Source organism: Glandiceps talaboti, chromosome 13 (genome assembly GCF_964340395.1).
Source record: "Glandiceps talaboti chromosome 13, keGlaTala1.1, whole genome shotgun sequence".
Taxonomy (NCBI): Eukaryota; Metazoa; Hemichordata; class Enteropneusta; family Spengelidae; genus Glandiceps; species Glandiceps talaboti.
This window is the reverse complement of record NC_135561.1, coordinates 14,021,259-14,044,374: the sequence shown is the minus strand read 5'-3', so window position 1 is coordinate 14,044,374 and position 23,116 is coordinate 14,021,259. Positions and strand designations below refer to the sequence as shown.

The 23,116-nt window shown below is 34.1% G+C and overlaps 2 protein-coding genes across 2 annotated transcripts in view; one reads left to right on the top strand and one right to left on the bottom strand.

Annotated features, from left to right (window-relative positions):
* LOC144444286 (monocarboxylate transporter 12-like) overlaps positions 1–23,116 on the top strand; it is a 154,469-nt gene that overhangs the window by 33,269 nt on the left and 98,084 nt on the right. The gene's annotated exons all lie outside the window — the stretch shown is intronic.
* Positions 25–22,829, bottom strand: LOC144444815 (uncharacterized). The gene is made up of 22 exons (XM_078134356.1): positions 22,720–22,829; positions 20,443–20,676; positions 19,657–19,794; positions 18,858–18,968; positions 18,327–18,449; positions 15,892–15,990; positions 14,896–15,006; positions 14,327–14,428; positions 13,016–13,135; positions 12,272–12,370; positions 11,006–11,110; positions 10,598–10,711; positions 9,992–10,087; positions 8,447–8,560; positions 7,261–7,356; positions 6,886–6,993; positions 6,150–6,254; positions 5,438–5,551; positions 4,922–5,035; positions 3,771–3,878; positions 3,204–3,284; positions 25–424 (listed from the first exon to the last, which is right to left on the bottom strand). Exons 1-21 carry the CDS (start codon positions 22,790–22,792, stop codon positions 3,205–3,207), a joined length of 2,364 nt encoding a protein of 787 aa, XP_077990482.1. The 5' UTR covers positions 22,793–22,829; the 3' UTR covers positions 25–424; position 3,204.

The following is a 23,116-nucleotide window of genomic DNA, read 5'->3' as shown; positions in this document are numbered from 1 at the left end:
ACTTTCAGAGCAGTCTAAGTGGTTTTATTCATATCTAGCTAGCTTTACCATATTCGAAGGATGCATTCCTCTAAAAGTGAAACATTGATAATCAAAATCAAACAATTTTAGCATAACACATGCAAATACATGCAGATAACTACAGATACATTCTGCAATGCTATCGTATCGATATCGTTGTTGTACTGGTCGAAATATTATATATTGAATTGATGTATTTTTATATATATATATGATGCTATTACTAAATTATCTACTTTTAAAGACACGTCAAACATGCATTGTGATTGATTTATTAACATCTGTCTAATCTTGACAATTCTGTTCATCAGAATTATCACCGCAGTCATCATAACCATCGCAAACATATAGCTGGCTAATGTACACTTTTCGTTGTTACATTGGAACTCTTGCTGTAAACAAACTACAAAGAAACGTGGAAAAAAAACGTATTACTAATGTCATATTGATAACAGTTTATGAAAGTTTATTGAAATTGGATTAGTTCATAATATTAAATTAACTTGGTGATTCATTGATTGATTAATTGATTGATTGATTGATTGATTGATTGATTGATTGATTGATTGATTGATTGATTGATTGATTACTTATATGGATGCCAACAAGCGTCATTTGGAGAATTCGAAGTCGTATGGTCGATCATACACGTACAGTGGACGGAATTAACCGATTGCCCTGAGCACTGTAGTCACGCCCACCTTAATTACCGTTGCTATTATTCCCATAATTCCGAAATACGATATTTTGGATCGTAACACTACTACGACAACTTCGCACGTTTTGCATAGTTTGTCGTAGGCAAAACATGGCGCCCAACGTGGCGATCGCTGAAAAATACTATTCATAATTTGAGAGTTCTTTATTGTTCCACTGCCACCAAGGCAAAGATGATGTATCATAGGCTTTCCTACGGTCGATACATCGATGCAAACAATTTATTGTAGTTCGGGTAGTGTCAGTTCATCAAATTTTATCAAAGTCTGAGAAACCATATGGCAGATGCATGTTGAATAAGATTTGACATCATAGCCGTCCCCGTTCCTGTACAGATGGGTACGCATTTATTTATTTCACTGATGTTTTCATTGTTTTCATTGATTTTCACATTTCGTAGCAATACTTTTTGTTTTACAATAAATTCCACTAGGTGACCGTGATAAATCATCAGATGAGAAGTAAACTAATATGATTCACCGTTGCATTGCTACGATATAGAATATTATGAATAACAAGTTTGTTATTGACGAAAAAATGGTTTGATTTGTATCCTCAATTGTATTACATAACAATCACATGTCTATTCCATCAATACAAATAAATGCAAAAAGTAGAAACAGCGCAATTTATAGCATTTTACGGTATGAGAGGTCACTTGTTTTTGCTTACAGGATACGATGTATCAAAACGTTGAAATAAAGCGTCCTGGCCTGCACGGTGTGTAATTTGCTGACGTACGTGTAGTGTAGAGGCGTATAGTATCGCAAACCGGGGAAGGCAAAAAATATCCTCGAATTCACAATTTTAAATGTCAGTCGTGCAACGTACCATATCATTTCTATTCTAAATTCTATTTCTTTCACAAGCATTGCACAGTGAAAAAAGAAACACATATTAGACTTGAAAAAATAGACACTCGTCTAAGTTTACCTCAAACTGTAGTTATTTTGCAGATTATTACTGTCAGATACTCTCAAAGTATCAATTTCTGATAATCATAATCATAACAATAACTTATGGTAATAAGAAAACTGTTCAAGTGGAGCAACAAATACTTCCTAATTTTATGTTTATTTTTTTCTATTTGTATATTTATTTCAAACTTGCCAAGTCAGTGTTAACTTTGTGGCACTAAACAAGTTGTAGCTCTCCAAAAGTGGATATTTCTTTGTCTGGCATTTACAAGCAATCATCCATTACAGGCACCCCACACACTGACAAAAGTGAACCAATATGAACTGTGAAGCCAGTGGAGCCCCGATATTGATTTTTTTTTTTTAAATAGCAAATAAAAAAATCCTAGACCATAGAATTTGTAAAGTTCGTTTGCATACAACTACACGATAGTAATTGACCATTTTTTACAATCTATGATTAATTACACAATTGATTCAACATCTTTTGACAAGGAAAAGAACTTGAAACTCACTATTCATGAAGTGATTTAATTATCCAACACCAAATACAAAATGTCCTTAAAATGACAATAACAAGTTCAATGTTTTTTTTTGTCTTTGATAATGTCTTGTAATATTTATACACAGAAAAAAAGTTCAAAAGAATTGTTACTATTGATTGTCATGAAAAGGGTGTAGCAAAGTATGAAAGGAGTTATCATGTAGCTTGTAGAATATTTTTGATACATAAACCATGTTATTCATCAGCTGCAAAATTCATCCTAACTTTAAATCAAGAGACACTACAGGATCTCCTTTTTAATTCGTAGTCAGAAGATTACTAAAATGCATATATAGCCTATGTAGGCCCAACAATATTACATATACTTTCCCCATTAAAATAAATCACATTATGATGAAAAAAATCAGTTATTGGTATGATCCCTGAAACCAAAGAGTACATAATGGGGAGAAACGAATATAAAATATAAACAATAGATAAAAACATGCAGGTCACCTTGTGTGTCATTCCCGTCAAAAGGTCACAAATGTACATTGGCGACACTTTCTTTCAAAGGCCAATATACCAATATTACGGGAAGGCCAGTATAAACTCACGAAGCTTGATCGTGTTTGTCTGTCAAACCATGGACGTAGTACGGTTCAAACACAGGGCGAACCATTCACTGCATGCACTCGTACTCCTGCAAGTTTGACTGTCGACAATGGATTTATGCGGGCCAAACTTGAGAGACGAATGTTTAGCATTAGATGTGAAAATATACATGAAATCTTAGTTGAGTCTAAAATTTGGCACACAGAAAGCACGGGGTACACCGACAATAACTGCGTATTCGTATGGCACCAGTGACATTGCATGTACATGCATGTCTGTACGCCAGAAACTATGGTAATATCGTATGTGGTATGGCCAATATTTAATTTTGCGGCCACCATGACCGACAAGATAAAGCACTAATCAGAGGCAATTTTGGGCTGAAAAATCTGTATTTTAGGAATTGATCGATGAAATAGTTCGACTCACAGTAATGTCAACATACATACCTCAGATCAAATGTCCCTCATAATGGTTGGCCGTCGACAACTTGCCGATGATGTAGGTCGACAAAGACGATTTTGTTCCGGCTTCAGAAAGTGTAAAAAAAATAAGATTCAACCTCTCTATCCTTCGAGATAGTGATCATATATATTATGCCGCTCCCATGGCCAGTATTTCCCTGGCATTCTGATAAACTACGACAGATTGCTTTGTGTGTCGTAGGCTGTGACAAGTGCAAGTGCACATGGCGGAATTGATTGCTCAATGAAATCTGTCAATCAATCTCGGCGATGGGTCAAATTCGTAAAGGAAACACTATACTATTTCACACAAAGCTGGTTGGCAGGCTTCATAAGGGACTGGTAATTTTTCTAGGTAGGTGGGAGCAGAGGTGGGCGGAATCTTTTTATCGTATCATCAAAATAACAGTGACCCTACTCCATTTGAAAATAAAAATAAACTGACCTACCTATCCCCATACTAAAAAAAATGAAAATTCCTTCCATTGGTTCAAAACGTAAAAGAACAGAAATGTCAAATCTTTGAGAAGTTTAAAACAAATATGAACGTACCACAATCAGCCTCATCAGACATATCTCCACAACCATCATAACCATTACAACGTTCATAACTTTCAACACATCTGGTGTTGGCACATGGAAATTGGTAGGCTCGACATTCTACAATAAAAAGTGACGTTATACACGAACAGGAAAACGGAAATGTAAACAAAATACCTATCTTGCAAACCTTTCTTAAAATGTAGTGAGAAATGGGTTTTATTTTGTATTTTTGCTTAGGCCTAATAAAAAATATATGTGGTTCCGATTACACTCAGTTTTAGAATAGGTGGGTTTGGTGGATTTTTTATTTCATTTTATTATTATATTTTTTCTTGAATAAAATAACTAACTCACTAACTATGTATGTATGTATGTATGTATGTATGTATGTATGTATGTATGTATGTATGTATGTATGTATGTATGTATGAATGTGGGTAGGTAGGTAAGTATTTATTATTTATTTTATATATATATGTATGTATGTATGTATTTATTTATTTATTTATTTATTTATTTATGTATGTATTTATTTATTTATTTATTTATTTATTTATGTATTTATTTATTTATTTATTTATTTATTTATTCATTCATTTATTTATTGTTGGTACATACGTGTGCTTTATTATGTGATAATTTTAAATAATGAGAATGAGATTGTGAGGTAAAAGCTCATCTGTGCAAACGTCCAGGACTGCTTTAATATACAGGGATTAAGGAAACGAATCATATTCAGACTTTACAACCATCTTGATTAATTGTGATGGAGGACGTTACCAACTTCCAAGACTTTGGGACTGAAGTCACGCATGCGTCGTGACATCAGAAAACAATGACGAAACCACGGTTGATACCTGGCGAAAGCTATGGCTCTGACCACTAACGATTTTTTAGTGATCTGAGGCTATGGTGAGCAGATTGAAAATTCCGATGCCATACGTTAAAATAAAATAAACTACATTTAATAAGTCAAATTTGAGAATGTGATTATTTAAATAATTGCTATAGTCATTGTAATACTAAAATAGCTCTTTCAGACAATTTAGAAGCATTAGGAACGTATATCAATTATTTCATATTCAGATATATTTTGTGAGTGTACCATGTAAAATACAACAGCCTAACTGAATTAAAGTGAAAATCTAATAATATCCTACCACAGTTCAGTTCATCACTCATGTCCATGCAATCTGCCTTGCCGTCACATTCTATCCCCTGTTCATTTTCTGGAGAAATAACGACTTCTTCTCCATCTTTACATGTGTATTTCTCTTAAAAGAAAAATCAAATAAATATAGGTTACAAAAAGTGTTTGTTATTCATACTCTGTATTTACAGAATTTTACTTGTTCGTTGCTGATATAAGGTAAAATAATTTTGGAAAAAGTGTCATTTTCATTTTTAAAAAAAAAAACATTTGTTGGGTATTTGTTCGCATATCCTCCGTTACTTTATTCCTAAATACACACATGCTGTCTTGTCATTGCTTGGGATAGTAACATCCACGAGGATACGGCGGGAAGTAACATCTACGCCATTTGTTATGGAATTATAGAAAGTTATATTACTCAGGAGAGTACACGGAAAAGCGATTCTTCGTCTAGTTCTGATTTATTCAAATAGGTTATTTTATTGTTATCAATAATTAAATTGACTGCATAGTTTTTTCTTACCACAGTCCCTTTCATCTGAATTATCACCGCAATCGTCGTAACCGCTACATTTGCTGTATTCATGTATACATTCTCCATTGTCACATCGCCATTTGCTATCAGTTGCCTCACATGCTGGTATGTGTAAAAAAAGGGGAGTAAAATCGTCAAATGAATAACATCAAGGACGTTTAATGAGTAACACAGAAAATCAACTGCAGAATGTTTATACGACCATACCACCGTACTGACGCGGGTTAGCGCCCTGGGCGGATTTAACCCACCCACACCCTCAACTCTTGTGGATGGGCGGTTAACCGCGTACCTATTTTTGTTGAGGTTAAGACCATGTCTGGTATTTATAATTTACTCGTGTTAAGGCAAATTGTAAGAATGTGTATCTTCAATAAAAGTGAATTGAAATGTGATGTTATAATGGCATAGGTTATTTTTCAGTCTGTATGATGTTGGAAAGGCTCAATAGAGAAAGATCTAACTTCTGATGAACAGGGTTAAAGTACAAAATTTTCGAGTGTAAGGGTTGTGCTCCATTGCAAAAATGAAACAAAACAGCCCTAGCTCAATCATATTTTTGCAGGAATTTAAATGCTTTTCAGATTCTTATATAATACTCGAAACTAGTGTGAATTGTAAACACGTCTTAATATTGTTATCTATTTTATATCGTGTAGAACACTATAATATTGTAATCGTATGAAACAGGTGTACTTACGACATCGATATCCGGCTTCATCACTTTGGTCATCACAATGAAAATATCCATCACAGGATATATCCCCTGGACTCAATTTCTCGCCATCATCACAGACATACCATTCTATGATATGATATGATATGATAATGATAAGATTGTATAGTTTTGATGTGTAGTAAGAGAGCTACTGAATGCATAGAAACCAAAACTTCCCAGTTGGGTTGTCAATGTAATCTCTAATTGTTATATTAGTACAATAATTAAATCTCTATTAATTCATTTGCTCATTATTCGTTTGTTTATTACACTCATTAGGATATGCTAATATTAAATGCCTTCTATATGTGCTAATCTGAATAGCCCAATATTCTATCAAAATTTTCTTGTCTACTGAAAAGTGAATTGAAAAGTTGTCTGGTGCATAAATCAAACTGGCATCATTGATGAGAAATATGTATTTTATTTTAGATTTACTAATAATAAAAACGTTTACCATGTATTTGTACTTGATAGATTAAGTCTAATTAGAAAATTTCAAACAGTTGTTTAACAACTTGAAGTTTGTTGTGGTACGGCAGGAAGATGGTCTGTAAACAAATTGGTAAACACAAGTAATCACAAACACCAATATGAGGAAGAGATACACACATGCACTGGACCTGATGAAGCAAATGTCTGTCTTTACTCTACTAGATATCAACTTTTCATCCATATTACCATTTTGAAATAAACACAGTAAACTTCATTTTCTTACCACAGTCCTTTTCGTCACTATTATCACCACAATCGTCCATTTGATCACATATGTTGTACGTCGAAGTACAAAGACCACTATCACATTTGAATTCATTTTCATAGCATTCTGAAAAAAAAATATAATAAGTCGAGCAATAATTCTATCTTGTATTTGAAACATCTGAAGACATTATGATGAATACAACTGATATAAACATATACAAATCATATGATTCAGTATGCCTGGATCATTCGTAGCTTCACTCAAAGGGACAAGTAATATTTCACATTTACAATAGCTTTGATAGGAACAAGGTATATATAGAAATATGAAACCATCGATTGTATATATGGCATAAAAATAGAAATATGTTTTCGCTCTTAAATTACTAACCACAATGTATTTCGTCGGAATGATCCTCACAATTGAAGTAACCATCACATTCAAAAGCCCAGTAGACACTTTCACCATTATCACATACAAAGTCAGCTGAGAACAAAGGAAACGGGTAAACATAATTATTTCGTTAATGGGAAGACGACTGAAGCTGACTCAACGTCGCTAAACTTGGCATAGTGAAGTTTGCTCATTGGATTAGCTATCTACATACTGTAAGTTCAATGTTTCCCATGAAAATGAAATGTTGTACACGTTTTCAAAATACCTAATGTTGGCACCTTTTCGTTGCTCTTCACTTTACCTTCCGTATAGAAAGAACAACTTTGAGAGTATGACTCTGCTTAGGTGGAAGACGGATATTTTGTAGTTGTTTACTCTAATACTTTTTTTTGAACATTACATGAAGAACATTCCAATATTTTATTTTTTTGAAGATTTCAGGAAGAATATTCCAAAATTTTATTTTGAGCCACCTAGCGAATGTAAGTTCATTGATTGAGTGGTATTTGTATTACATAAAGGTAAGCCTTTTCCGTATTTCATGCGATGAAAATGCGTGACAATATTGAGTACTGTAGGTATTTATTTTTGTTTTTACTTGTCACATGTCTAATTTTTGCTATACATAATATTAATGGCCGATGGCCTAGACTTGCATAAAATAAAGATCACAGTATGTGTTCGACATGACTTCATTTCTAGGTATTACTAACTATATTGAGACAACTGTATCAAAATATATCTTAAATCTAATGCTTTGACCCACTGTACAACCAGTCTCTTCTAAACCATATATACCAATCTTAATAATTCTATAATTCTAGAGAGGTGGTGCAATGTAGGATCGGTGTAAACGTCCTTTCTGTGCCGTCAAAGCATGAAATAATTGCTAATTTTGTTGAAACATTGTTGCTGTTGCTGGTGGTGATGATGATGATGATGATGATGATGATGATGATGATGATGATGATGATGATGATGGTGGTGGTGGTGATGGTGGTGGTGGTGGTGGTGGTGTTGATTATGGTGGTGTCTGTGGTGGTGATGGATTTATATATTAAAGCAAGCATTTAAAGAAAACGAATTATTAATGCAGAAACAACTTTATCAATTAAAGAACTGAGGATTGCTTCAAATATTTCTATGAAATATGTATCACAAGGTACATTTTATTACTCACCACATAATGTTGTGTCTTCATCCGAGCCATCTTCACAGTCATTACTACCATCACAACGATAGTATCTACCAATACAGGTTCCATCACCACATTCAAATTCATAACGACCGCATGCTGCAATATTGAACCAAATTACAAAAAAATAAGTTCCAGACAAATTTTGAAACATTTCGAAGGTGGTAAATAACCAAATTAATTAAAATAGGATGCAGGAATAAAGGTTGATGTACATATACTATATATTGGTACAAGAATACAAGACGTGTGCAAGTTTGCTAGGAGCATCTACCAAACAAACAAAACTGTGCTCGGAAGTTTTTTAGTTGAAGACTTTTGACCAAATGACCTAAAATCGCTTTGATACCTAATTTCAATAGCAAGAGTCTGACCGTACTGTTCATATCTACACTCGTTTAGTAATCCTGAAGAAACCCCCTCCCCCATACAATATTTGAGAAAATACTCTCGGTTTAGTTATATTATTACATATTTAAAATTAACGTGAATATTCAATGAGTTCATCTGGTCGTGTTCAATGTTAATCCACAGGGCGAGCAAGCTCGTTATAAAAGATTTGATTTGATGTGATGATTTGATTTGATTTGATTTGATTTGATGTGATTTGATTTGATTTGATTTGATTTTGATGATTTGATTTTGATGATTTGATTTGATTTGATTTGATTTGAAAAAAAACCCTGATTTTATCCCTTACCAGTATACTAGTGTGTGTTATATGGTGTGGTCATATTCCAAGAGTTCCGACGTAAGGAAAGGGATTAATGTAACTGATACATTGGTATTTATAAATTGTGACATATTTTCATGTAGATGCAGGTGTGAATAGAAGAAAGGACAGTTAACGAAGAGAGAATATTAATCAGGAGTAAAGACTAGCCAGGAAAAGTATAAGTACAGATGAAAGTGTTTTATTAAACCACAAAAATATCTAATCATTGACAAGTAAAATCAAAACAAATCATATTCAAATAATATGCTTGCTTTGCCCTCTCCGTCATCTGAACACACTTCGCCTGCTAACTGGTTTTTAGAGTTTACGTGACACACATATACATACACATATAGAGACAACAACACTTCACAATCCCACCCCATTCAAGAGAATTGTTATACATCTGCTCAATTGTGGGAACCAGGACAGTACACACACACGTTTGAAGTATAATCACTTTTTCAGTTAATTGTGGCCAATAATTTCTAATTTACAATTGAACCAGGTTGTTGACGTCAAGAAATTTGAATGTATAGTCTGGCATGACGACAAGCCTTGCCAGCACAGCTTCATTTCATTGTCTAGTATGAAAAGAATCTTAGCAACATTGTTGCACTTTCTAATCTTGAGCTTCTATTTCTGAACGATCGTCTCTTCATTATGTACGGTGTAACAGTAGAAACCTCTAAAGAAATGTCAATGCGTTAAAATGTAACAATTTCAGACGACAAAGTGTAGCAATGTTGATCCAGACGACGTTTTGTATCAATTGTAATAAATACTTGTGAAGTAATTTTTAAAACAGCACTTACGGCAGCCCACTTCATCGCTTCCATCATCGCAATCATTGCCACCATCGCAACGATAGTTACCATAGGTTAGCTGCCCATTGTCACAAACAAAATGACCTATGGTGATAAAAAACAACCTAAGTTCCTTTCTTAATGTATGCATGTTATTAAGTCAAATATTATACAAGAGCTTGTCATTTTTTCAACTTTGTTAAAGTTTTCCGGAATGCACTTCGAAAATCAAAGATTTCGAAACTTGCCATTTGAAAGGTTTAGAAAAGATAAAGGAACTGTATGTGTGTGTGTGTGTGGGGGGGTCAGGGGCGTGTTTCCATGAAATAATTAATCCCTCAGTTTCCAACAGAGTATACCGGTAAATAAGTATTTGGCGGTCTTATTGGCTTAATAGAGAAATTATTGTGACTCCTGACCTCAATATATTGTAGAGTTAATATTGGGGGTAATTTTTCTTGATTTTAATGGGGAATGGGTTTGACTAATCTCGAACAAGGTAACATCAGAGATTCGTATTTCTTCAACGTACTCTATGTTAATTAAAATGCGTTTAGAAATTCAAAGTGAGGGCTTGTCAATTGTGACATGTGACAATTTACTAAATTCACTTACCACAATTGTTTTCATCGCTCATATCACCACAATCATCTTGGAAATCACACTTATTATAATCAGCCATACAAACTCCATTATCACACATGAATTTCCCGTCTTCTTCATTACAGGCTAAACATTCAAATTAAACACATTGTCAAAATAAATGTGTAACATATCGTGTACCTTTAAGATTTCAAAATTAATTGTTCACTCTTAGTTATGGCGTTATTCCTATAATTTGTTTGTTTTGGTTATTCACCAGGATATCAATTAGATTATCACACTATAATTCCATTATGATCTCTACTAAACAACGTCAATGTCAAGGCCGCTGGTTAACTATTACTTTTCAGTTTTCAGGGTCAATGATATTTTTTAAAAGTTCATAACAATAAATGACAAAAATAACGATCATTAACTTACGACAGTTCATCTCGTCTGATCCACTTTCACAATCTCTGTAACCATCGCAAAGAGAATATTCAGTAAGACACCGCCCATCACAATAAAGCCTTGGTTCCTCACAAGCTAGTAAGATATGTAAGGGATGTAGAAAAGCCTCTTGTAAGACCGTGGTCATTACAAATTAAACCATCAAGGTTATTTAGCTTGAGTCTATATTTAGTGTACGACTCTATGTGTGTTTAATTTGCGTGGGAAAATATCAGTGTAAATATTGGCCTCGAACAAAACTGATGTCATTTCGAAAAGGGTCCTGATAATTCCTTTCAACTGACATGTGGAGTACTGTAACAAATTCATCCAACGAATTCGACGAATTTTGTAGGTTTTTTTGACATCATTGTTATTACATTGGTATGGACAGTAGCAATATTATGCAACCCCGCTGTAGTACACCATGTAATCCCGTTTTATTATGCATGCTAACTGCGGAAATGAATATAGCAACTGAGCTTGTTGCTTAACTAAAATCAATCTTAAACATGCATATCAGCGCGTCTGCTATTCAGAAATGGTTCACTAGTTGATGTACAATTTCATCCAATCTGATTAAAATCTGATGTTAGATAGGCTGGTTTTCCTGTATTTACCTTTATCAGAAAAAATAAAACTAACGTAAAAGACGCAATAACGATGGAATAAAGGTAAATACAGGAAAACCAGCCTATCTAACATCAGATTTTAATCAGATTGAATTTCATCCAGATGGGTAGCAAATTTAATTACAGATGTTTTGATTGTGTTAAAACTACCCTGTCCACTGAAATACATCACATGGTGTCCTGTTATCTTAGAAGACATGGTGTGAACAAAGGGGACGACATGAAAGGCAGAATAAATCAATATAAACAGCTTATGGTAAAACCTGGTTTCAAACAGTACACACTTTGAAAGTAATACAATTTGGTACTCAATCGTTTCAGCTGAAAGATAATTTCTCAATATTTGTTCCAGGAACTTAAAGAAATGTGTACTTATTTCCAAAATTATTTTTGCATGCCTGACTCAATGTATTGTAACATATTTTTTTTTAAAAATCTGGCTTGTAGTTTTTCACAATTTACTAGTGAGTTCATTTTGGTGCTGGTACCATCATTTTATACATTAGCTGAATAAACTGTATATAGATAGAGTAAGCATATATTTGTAAGGCGAGTAAGTTTGCTATGAAGCAAATATCAATGGTATAATTAAAGTGTACGCCAGTTTAGATCAATAATCACTTACGACAGTCCAATTCATCAGCTCCATTTTCACATTGACTGTAGCCATCACAACGTGACCAAGCACGTTCACATGACCCATCACCACAATCAAATTCACAAGCTTTAATCAGAGAAAAAAAACGTGATCATCAAAATATACATAGGCCAAGCCTGTCACTATGCTATACAAACTCTAGTTTAACATGTCCTTTCAATGTATTAAACGACGCTGATAAAGTAGTAGTTCATATCAAAAGAACAATCAGCTGGTATCTATGGACAACAACAGGTATATTTTCTTTATGCTAATTCACTATTCAATTCATATTAATTTTGTCTCGGAATTAAGTCATCCTAAATACAAATATACGACAAATGTATTCTTTACAGTTGATGTTTTTAATATTGGAAAAGGTTTTGCCCGTATTTGGCGAGTTACGATGCCATTTGCCGACATATGAAATAATTTGCATATAGCCGAAATCCAGCTTTACGCCATTAAATGACCATAAATGCCAAACAGCAAGCTGTTAATCCGCAGGTATTGTGTACGATTCGCATGATATATCTTAGTTTTATATATTCTTTTATACCAATTTGCTCCTCTTTTGTCCATCATTACTTTGTAAACATTCCTTGGCGTGGGACCCCCCCCCCCCCCGGCATGCACAAGTAACTTAGACCACCGTGCACTCTATGATGAATTTAGCAGGACAATAGCACACGAAACTTTGAAATGTAAATGTAACACCATATATCCACTTACGGCAATTTTCCTCATCACTGTGGTCAGTACAGTGATTAACTTTATCACAGAAGTTCCACAATTGAATGCATTCTCCACTATTGCATCGTGCTGTGAAGGTATCCTGACATTGTATATTTTCTGACAAGAAAAACACATATAGAGAGATGTAAATTGAATACTTTCTATATAGAATAATTTATTATAAAAAACAACACGTATGAATGTTGTGGACACAGCCCTCTTTTGACAAAAGATGAAAATGTTTCTTATTAAATTAAAAGCAATTTTGAAAACAAACAAACAAACAAACAAACAAACAAACAACAAACAAAGGAATGATATATTAGTTGAAAAGTAAATAACTTCCATGAACTAAACACAACTATCCCGAGTAATTATGACAAAGCCCTTAACAACAGTAATTAATATTTATAATGCATTTCGCAAATGTAACAAGTTGTCTGTATGAACTTTCGAAATATGAACAGCAGTGATGGAGTAGCCAACTGTTGCATCATTCCAAAAATAAAGACATACTCAGATCAGTCAAAACCATCCCTTTTGCTGCAGTCAAACAGTATTGTGTCTTTTTGTCTAGGTATGCAAGTATTGATAGGTTCTCAAATAACTGCCTGCCAATTTCTGAGACTGACAGCATAACAACGCCATTCCCTTAGCAGTTGATGTAATGCAGTCATTGTCAATGTTAACAAATAATATGATGATGAAATTTCCAAAAATGAACCCAAACTCACATAGCAACCAATACCATGACCTTGGCAACAACTGTAAGGTTAGTGTAATTAACGATAACAATGGCAATTGGGAGAAATCTAACTGAGTATTCCAAAAATAATACAAGTACGTTCACGATACTGATAGCAAACAGAAAATATATATTGACAGTAGTGATACGTTGTCTTAGGAAGTTGGAGGTCGGAAGTTGGAAGTTGGAAGTCGGAAGTTGGAAGTCGGAAGTCCCCTGTCGGCTTTCCTTTGTCTAGTATATAAGTATTCCAAAGACAAATCTGCCAACGAGAACTGCCGCCATAACAACGCCCATATGGCTAAGACTTTTCATAAAGAGTGATAGGATGTCTATAATAGAACTAGAGAATGGGCATTTGATCTCAAGATGTCAAAAAATTCCCAAAGGAATGACATAGCATCTTCCGGTTAGAGCATTGTATCGTATGTGCAATTGCTTGTGGCTCTATGTTTACATAATTATACTGGCATATTTATATGCAAATACACATAATGGTTGTGTTTTGAAAGTACCAATGTCATCATGATATGAGCAAGGGCGTAATCTAATGTCACACTTACTATTGTTACAGTCAACTTCATCGGAGTTATCTCCACAATTATCATCCCCATTACAAAGATCTTTCTCTGGTATCAAAACCCCATTGTCACAGGATACCAATACTGTAACATCAAACTGAATTTAGTTAACAGTTGTACATTTAACTTTGCATTCAGTTCAGAATGGCCATGGCTGTTAGGATATAATCTCTATGAAATACACATACACTGTCACACACACTGTCACACACACACACACACACACACACACACACTCACACATGTGCACACACACACACATATATATGTATATACATACGCACACACACATACATACATACATACATACATACATACATACATACATACATACATACATACATACATACATACATACATACGTATATACGTATATACATATACTGTCACACATATTAGTGAGTAAATTACTGAGGTACCATTTTATCACCAACAATCATAAAACATAATTATGAAAGTTGATATTATAGTCGTAATAACTTGTATTGATTCTAAACGCAGAAATAAATTTGTCATTTTTCTGTAAAACTTTTTTATTCTCATACACTCACCACAGCCATCTTCGTCACTCCAATCACCACAGTCGTTGTCACCGTCACAAATATCATGTTTAAACGCACATCTACCATTAGCACACATAGTTTGAGTTGGTTTGTCACAGGCTTTACGAGGGAAAAACAATGAATTAAATGAATTACTATTGAGAAGATATATTTGAATTACCAACAAAAATGACGATCTTAAACAATTGTAAGGATAATTTATGCAAAATATTTCATGATAGTGTCTGGTATTTATGTTTTAGTAAATCTGCAACAGGAACATTAATTTTTTATAAATGGTTAATAACTTACACCTAATACCGTATTGCATCACCTGCGGGTAAGCGTATGTTTGCAGCTGTACGTATACACGATAATAAAACTAAATTGATTTCTGGGTCCGCACCCAAAATTCAGCCACCTCAACGACGATCACGATTTCAACATGTTTCTGTACTTGTTATAGATGACGTCGATCACTGATTATCCCGTAAAATATCTAATTATTGGCATTTTAACAGTAAGGTCCATGAATACGTTGTGCTTGTGGTTGACTCATGAAAAATGATATTCCAGTTACAATTAGTACAGTTATAACATCTGGTAAGAGATTTTTTGACTCAGGATGTAAACTTGTGAGTACACCACGTACATATAATATTCACCACTAATTAACAGATACATATGTATATTTATAGTCGAATGCCCAATCTTAAGGAATATATGTTTGGTTATTTGATGCTGGTGCAGGTTTCAGTTTGTCCTCCTCAGTCGTTTATTTTGCATATCGAAGACATATAACAAGCAAGCATGGAAGAAGTAGGAAAACACAGTAAAACTGTGTTATTCGTCAACAATGCAAACAAGTACTCCTGTTGTTATCCATATGCGCACTTTTCTAGACGTCATACGACAAATGCCATCACTGAAATGTATCAGGACAAAATTTGTCTTGTACATAGTTAAGGTTAAACTTTGTAACTATTTCTAAATGAAAACACTTACCGCAACCTATTTCATCACTGTTATCTGTGCAATCTTCATATCCATTACAAACGAGACGTTCGGGTATTGTTGAATCTCCATTAGGCGCCGGACAGTCAACTAAAAGAAATAGTTACTTTTAGTTATTGTTATCTTCTGTATGGGTTTAATTACAAAGCACATGGCAATGTTTATATACGTTACGCACAAACACACACATACACACACGCACGCACGCACGCACGCACACACACACACACATACACATACACATACATACATACATGTCATACACGCACGCACGCACACACACACTCGCGCGCGGCACAAACACACCTGTCAATATCAATCAGTTTGCTTCAGAACAATAAGGCCACAGGCCCAAAGAGCAAGCAATGTTACAAACGTTTCAGTTCATAAAGGAACTCGAGATTCCTCTCTATTTCTCACTGCTAAATAAATAAATGAAGCTAAATTATTTACATAAGTTATATTTTAAGAATTCAAAAGTGAAATGAACTTATCATAGGAAGGGTTAAACAAAACCACCTTGGCAACAATTTATTGCGAAGGTCCTTATAATGCGGCCAAATTCCAAAAATATGATACTCGTCCTCCTCAATACAGTACAAGTTACAACTGCTGTGTGATACAGAATTTACAAAAAACATCGGTCAGCAGGAAAGGTTTCGTGTCGTGATGTAAAGAACAACGAAATCTTGACATTGCTGTTCTAAAGTTAAAACTCTTAAAACAACTTAAATATCTCTCTGGTTCGCCTGGTACAATGAAAGTATTAGATTATACACAACTATTTATCTGACACGGTGATTATACTCTTTATCATACACCTATGCCCAGACCAAATCAATCTTGATGACATTTAAAGCGAAATATTAGTGTCAGATATGCCACGTTAAACGTCATGATATTCACGTTTTTAAACGTCATCAAAAACGTTCGACGTTGGTGTTATCGCGCATGACCACAAAACTGAAATATCTTTCAAAACATGGAAATTCTGACCAAAATATCCATAGTCAAATGATACTATTTACGATCGTACAATAAATTATAAATTCACAACCACACTGTACAAGTATGTTAATTTTACAAGGGTATAAGTTATGCCTGTGAGTTATGGGGTGAGATCACCGCCAAATTAGAATTCCTGTATGTATGATTTTGTTATATTTAATTGTCTAATATCCCTATTATGTCAATTTCACCTTTATTCAATAGTTATTTCAATAGTAAGTCATAACATTATCATTATTTTATCATTATTTTATCATTGACTGCTTTATTATTGTTTCGTATTTATTTAATATTTCATTATTATTTGACGATGTTACCATAACATAATTATTATTTTACCATTAATTGATGGCTGTATCCTTTTTTTGTAGTTACTTAATTAATATTGTACCATCATTTGACGGTGTTATCATTATTTGATAAGTATTAATTGACAGTTATAGCATTATTTTGTATTTATTTTTACCTCCCGTACAGTGTTAATGAATAATTTGCATAATTAATGATTTTCGGTAATTAGGCTATATCTTAAGAATACATACTTCAATTCCAATATAATTCAGTACACACGATAACCATAACAATCGCATATGTCCTGTAAAACCTGTTGGTGTACCTTTCAGTGTTAATGAATAATTTGCATAATTAATGATTTTCGGTAATTAGGCTATATCTTAAGACTGCATTAAGCAGTATCATACACTCTTACATACATTAACCTAAGAAAGCACGCTTGTCCAAAAAACAAAGCCTGTTACCATAGGTTTTTTAGTTTAATGAGTTATTTGCATAATTAGTTATTCCTTTACGGGAGGCATTCAGTTTAAATCTGGTATAATTATTTGATTGTGTTACTATTCACTATTATTTGATCATTTTTGTATTATCGGTCAAGTATCTCAATAATATTGACGTTTTATTGTATTCTGAAATATAGCTCGGGAAATAATTGCCTGTGGCCTCTCTACTCTCCCAAAGAACACTTTCGGGGTTTGATATCTTACTTCATCAGTGTACTGGGATTGCTGCTCGGCGTTCGCGTTCACGCAAGTCTCCAGTAAATGATAATAGCTGCATTTATGCTATCGAAAACACCATTGGGAATATTCAGGGTTACAGCTAGGTACACAAGTTCTCACTGTATTGAAAGTGCTCTATATAAATTATCAACTGGTTGGCCTCAGTTTCAAGCTCTGAAGTTCTACTCAAAGCCCGGATATCTTGGAGCAGACTGCTCATCATCGAAGGCGCCATTTCGTAGTTGGAGTGCTCGTGCCTATTTACACTGTCTGCTCTGCGCTGGGGAACTTCTAACGACCCGTGTCACGATGTCGAAACAGCACTCACGGCGACACGACGAACGAAGGGGTGATATCGGGTAGTAACCTCATAATTTAACTATTTTTATTAACACTCACATGTCTTTTCGTCATAGTCCTCACAGTTTTCCTCATCAGCCTTGTTTAGACACTGGGGAATACCATCACATTTATCTGACATTGGTATCATTCGTCCAAATTCACATTCAAAGCGAGGCGCAGCTGAAACAGAACATTCAAGCATTTTATATATTTATATATATATATATATATATATATATATATATATATATATATATATATATATATTGATTTGATTTTTAAATCACAGCTACTGTACTGCATCCTACAAATATCACCAAATACATAAATAATAAATAAAGTTCTAAAACTATGGCAAGAAAAATTCTCATTTCCAAACATATCTTGCTAACACGACACATCTGTTTGAAATAGGAAGTGGCCGCCATTATATTGTTATAATTATAAATTCAAGAACCACTTTCTGTATTACTGATTTTTCAAAAAACAAATGAACCTTTATTTTCAGGTAAATTAGCTACCGAGACATTTTCATAAATTACTAGTTTCATGTAATCTGTCATGAACGAGAAATTGGGCAAAACTTACTACAAGTAAGTTCGTCTTCGCCATTAGGACAATCAGGAAATCCATCACAAATATATATCTCAGGAACACAGGTCAATCCATCAGAACAGGCAAATTCGGATGGATAACATTCTGAAAATGACAATTACCGATGTCTATTACTTTAGATGCATATAATTACAAGACATGTACATTAAACTGGTATTAATATCATTTAAGTAATATTTCTATTTTCTAGATAATAACAAATGTAAAATGTGTAAAGTATAGATGATGATAATTCTCTGACATCATTAAAGTGGAAATGAACTTTACGTCTCATATTTTTATCATATTTGCATAATTTCCCCATTTTGGCATCATTTCAACTGTACTGTCATACAATAATTCTCCCTGGTATCACATACAGTTTTTTTTAACCCCATCGCAGTTTAGTGTTTCTTCTATCATTTGAATTTTGTTATTCGCAAATGATATTTTCCTGTGCCTTCATTTCATCGCATTATTTTAAAATCATATCATGGTTAATTTGTGAAATGTGACAACATACTGTGAACACAACCTTATTGGCGAACAAAATGTTCACAGAAAAAGGATTATCTTGGCGGAAAGATACTTCTTGACAGCGTATATATACAGCCGCAATACTTTTGAAAATAATTATATCATTTATTTAGTACCTATGGTTGCTAGTTATCATTTTCACACTTATTTTGAAGAACACTACTTCAGCTGAATAATGAGTCAATTTAAATACACACTTTTGTTCTCAGTATGTTAAAACATGGAACCGATTACTAATATAAATGTGTACACCTACCTTGTACGGGTGCTACACATGTCTTTCCACAGTCTGTATCACAGCATTTATGATCAGAAGGACACTCGGCATCGCTTATACACTTGATGTTACATGAATCAACAGATCTGCTCCATGGACACTGCCCTGGCTTTAAATCTATATGGGGACAAATGACATACAGTGACGTTTTTACTACCAAAAAGCTGAGATTTTGGTAGCCTAAGCAATGTAATCACATATTATATACGGTAGAACTATATCACATTTGGTTTCAGCTATTACATCAAAACGCCCCTTTCCCTTCTCTCTCTGTCTGTATGTCTGTCTATCTGTTTGTCTGTCTGTCTGGTTGTCTGTCTGGCTATCTGGTTGGCTAGCTGTCTGTCTGTCTGTCTGTCAGGTTGTCTGTCTGTCTGTCTGTCTGTCTGTCTGTCTTCTGCCTGTCTGTTTGTCTGGCTGACTATCTGTCTATAGCTATCTGTCTGTCCGTCTCTCACATATTCTAATGAAACATATTTGATAGATGAAATGTTCTGTAATATGTCAATGGCTTTATAAATGACACATGTGACGATGTTGTTAATTTGATAATTTCTTCGTTTCAAAATATTGCGTTTTTACAATTATCGTAATTGTTATTTCAAGGTACTACTACATTGTAACTACCTATGATATAGACTACTATTGGGGAAAAAATATAGAATAAATTTTCTGCGAAACTGGTTTGAAACTATGATTTAATTGGCAAAGTTAATTTCTAAACAAAACTATTTGTATATCACGACCTAGGCAATAAAACCCTACCTTTGCAGATTGGTGGATCTCTGTTTGCGGGTGTGAAGGTTCTCGCAATTAAGTTACCATATGGTGTAATACATGAACATACTCCAAACGAACATTGCATGCTTTCAAAACTGCCGTCTTTTTGACATTGAACATCCATGTCAGCGAACATATAGCCACTGCCTTCATTGCGTACAGATTCTAGCATTGCCTGCATCTCATGACAATATCGTGGTACTTCGTCGTTCCCATTGCCTGTGAAAAAAAAAACAAAGAAAAGTTCATGTATTTAGAGGTAACAGTTATAACGTATTCCAGTAGACGCAGTGATTTTTGTATCGTTCTTTACAACTTCTCAGTTGATAGTGTCTGTCAGCTCTCTTAACATGGACTGCTTGACTCTTTATATATGTCTTGCTATTGCTTTGTTACATAAAAGTATATAACTCACTTATACTGTTGGCATAGAATCTATTGTCAGCCACAAGCAAAATATTTACTAAAATTTTAAATGAACGTTTAGTGCAATGAACACAAGATTCTAAACTGTTAACTGAAGCTCAAGCTGGTTTCCGTAAGGGGTACTCCACAGTTGACAATGTATTTACACTACATGCGATGGCTCAGAAGTATCTTTAAAATCGCAAAGGAAGGTTATTCTGTATTTTTGTTGATGTTTCCAAAGCATTCGCTTGTGTACGTCATGACTATTTATGGTATAGACTAATTTCATATGGCCTCCATGGTTGTGTGCTTCGTGTGTTACTCTCAATGTACTCAACATTGGAATCATGTGTATTATGTAATGAATTGAAAGCCTCACCAGTTATTTCAATTGCGGGGTTGGTACAAGACAAGGTTGAATGTTTAGTCCTTTACTTTTCAGTTTATTTATTAATGAATTAAGCAATTATATAAGAAAGACTGAACGTGATGGAATATTTCTGACAGATGATTTTCCAAACATAGGCCTATCAGTGTACACAGATTATGTCAGTGATAGTGCCGATCTACCTATAGCATTACAACATAAAATTAACCAGCTTGAACTTTTTTGTAAGCATTGGTTTATGACTGTTAATTTGGATAAAACAACAATTTTAGTTTTCAGAAATTGTGGCATTATCAAAAGTACCGAAAAGTGGTACTATTTGGGCAAATTGAGTGTGCCAAGCACGACAACTTTCATGGACTTTTGTTGTCCTCACCTTTGTCATGGTCACCTGCCAAAAATGAACTTGCCTCTAAGCGTCAAGAAAGGCGTTACCTCTGATATTTATTGTTATAAAGAAACTAGGTGGTATAACCATGCATAATTCATTCAAATTGTTTGACAGTAGTTGTGTAGCACCTGTGGATTGTTTATGGATCTGATATCTGGGGTCGTGAATTCTCCCCAAAAATAGAAAAAATAATCTCCGTTTTTGTAGGTTTTTATTAGGGGTCGGGAGTAGCACAAATACTGAAGCTATTTTGGGCGAGTGTGGCAGTGTTCCACTTTGTTGTACGTACATGAAATGATGTGTGACATATTGGCTTAAGCTGGTACACATGGATCGTTCTCGGTACCCTAGAGCTGCCTATGAAATGTTAAAGAAATTAGATGAGGTAGGTAAAACCACTTGGTTTACAAAAATTAAAGAGCTCTTAGCTTTGGTTATGCATGGCTTGAGCAACATGTTGGAAATGTTGAATTATTTATGAATATATTTCACCAAAGATTAACTGATTGTTATCAACAAGAGTGGCATGACACAATCAATGAATCTCCAAGACTCAAGTTTTATGCGACATTTAAGTCTCAACTAGGACCTGAATTATATTTACAAAGTATATATCCAGGTGCATTTAGCTAAATTCCGTTGTTCAAACCATACTTTAGCTATTGAGACTGGAAGACATGTTGGTAAAGACATCACGGACAGAACATGTATTTTTTGTGAAAATGAAGGTCTAAATGTTCTTGAAGATGAACTACATGTTTTGTTATTTTGTCCTTTATTATACCAGTCTCTTAGAAAGGAACTAATACCAAATTAGTTCATACAGTACCCAACACGAGGTAAAGCAATAACCTTACTTTCGACCAGCAATCAACTTACACTTTTTCATTTGTCTGTCTTTGTATTTAAAGCGTTCTTACTCAGAGAGAAGACATTACTATCTTTGTAATTTCTGTTTTATTTGTCATTGTGTTCCAAAAGTTTCTGTAATATTTATCCTCTTTTCGTCGAATGATGGGCGGTGGTCCTATTCTTTTGAAAACAAATCCCTCAATCACTCACTCATATAACTCACCTATACTGTTGGCATGGGAGAGACCACAGAAGGCATACATGATAACCACACTAAACCACCACACTATAACCATTTTCGGGGATTTAGTATACGTAGTTGTCAGAGCCACACTTCAGTGAAATGACTTTAGAATCTGTTTACAGCAGTATTTTATCTGTTCATTCAATTTCCTTTCGTTGTTTAATTTGCATACTTGCTTAAATAACCGAAATCAAATCATAAGCTTACTTCAGCGATTTCTCCAAATTAAAAAAGTAATTTCCGAAATTTCATTTTTAAACGACAGTCATTTCCCGCTTGATTAAAAACAAGATAACATAATTAATTACAATCAGGGGGGACTGTTTGACTATACCAAAATGGCTAATTGACTTCTCATCTCAGAAATTAATATTTC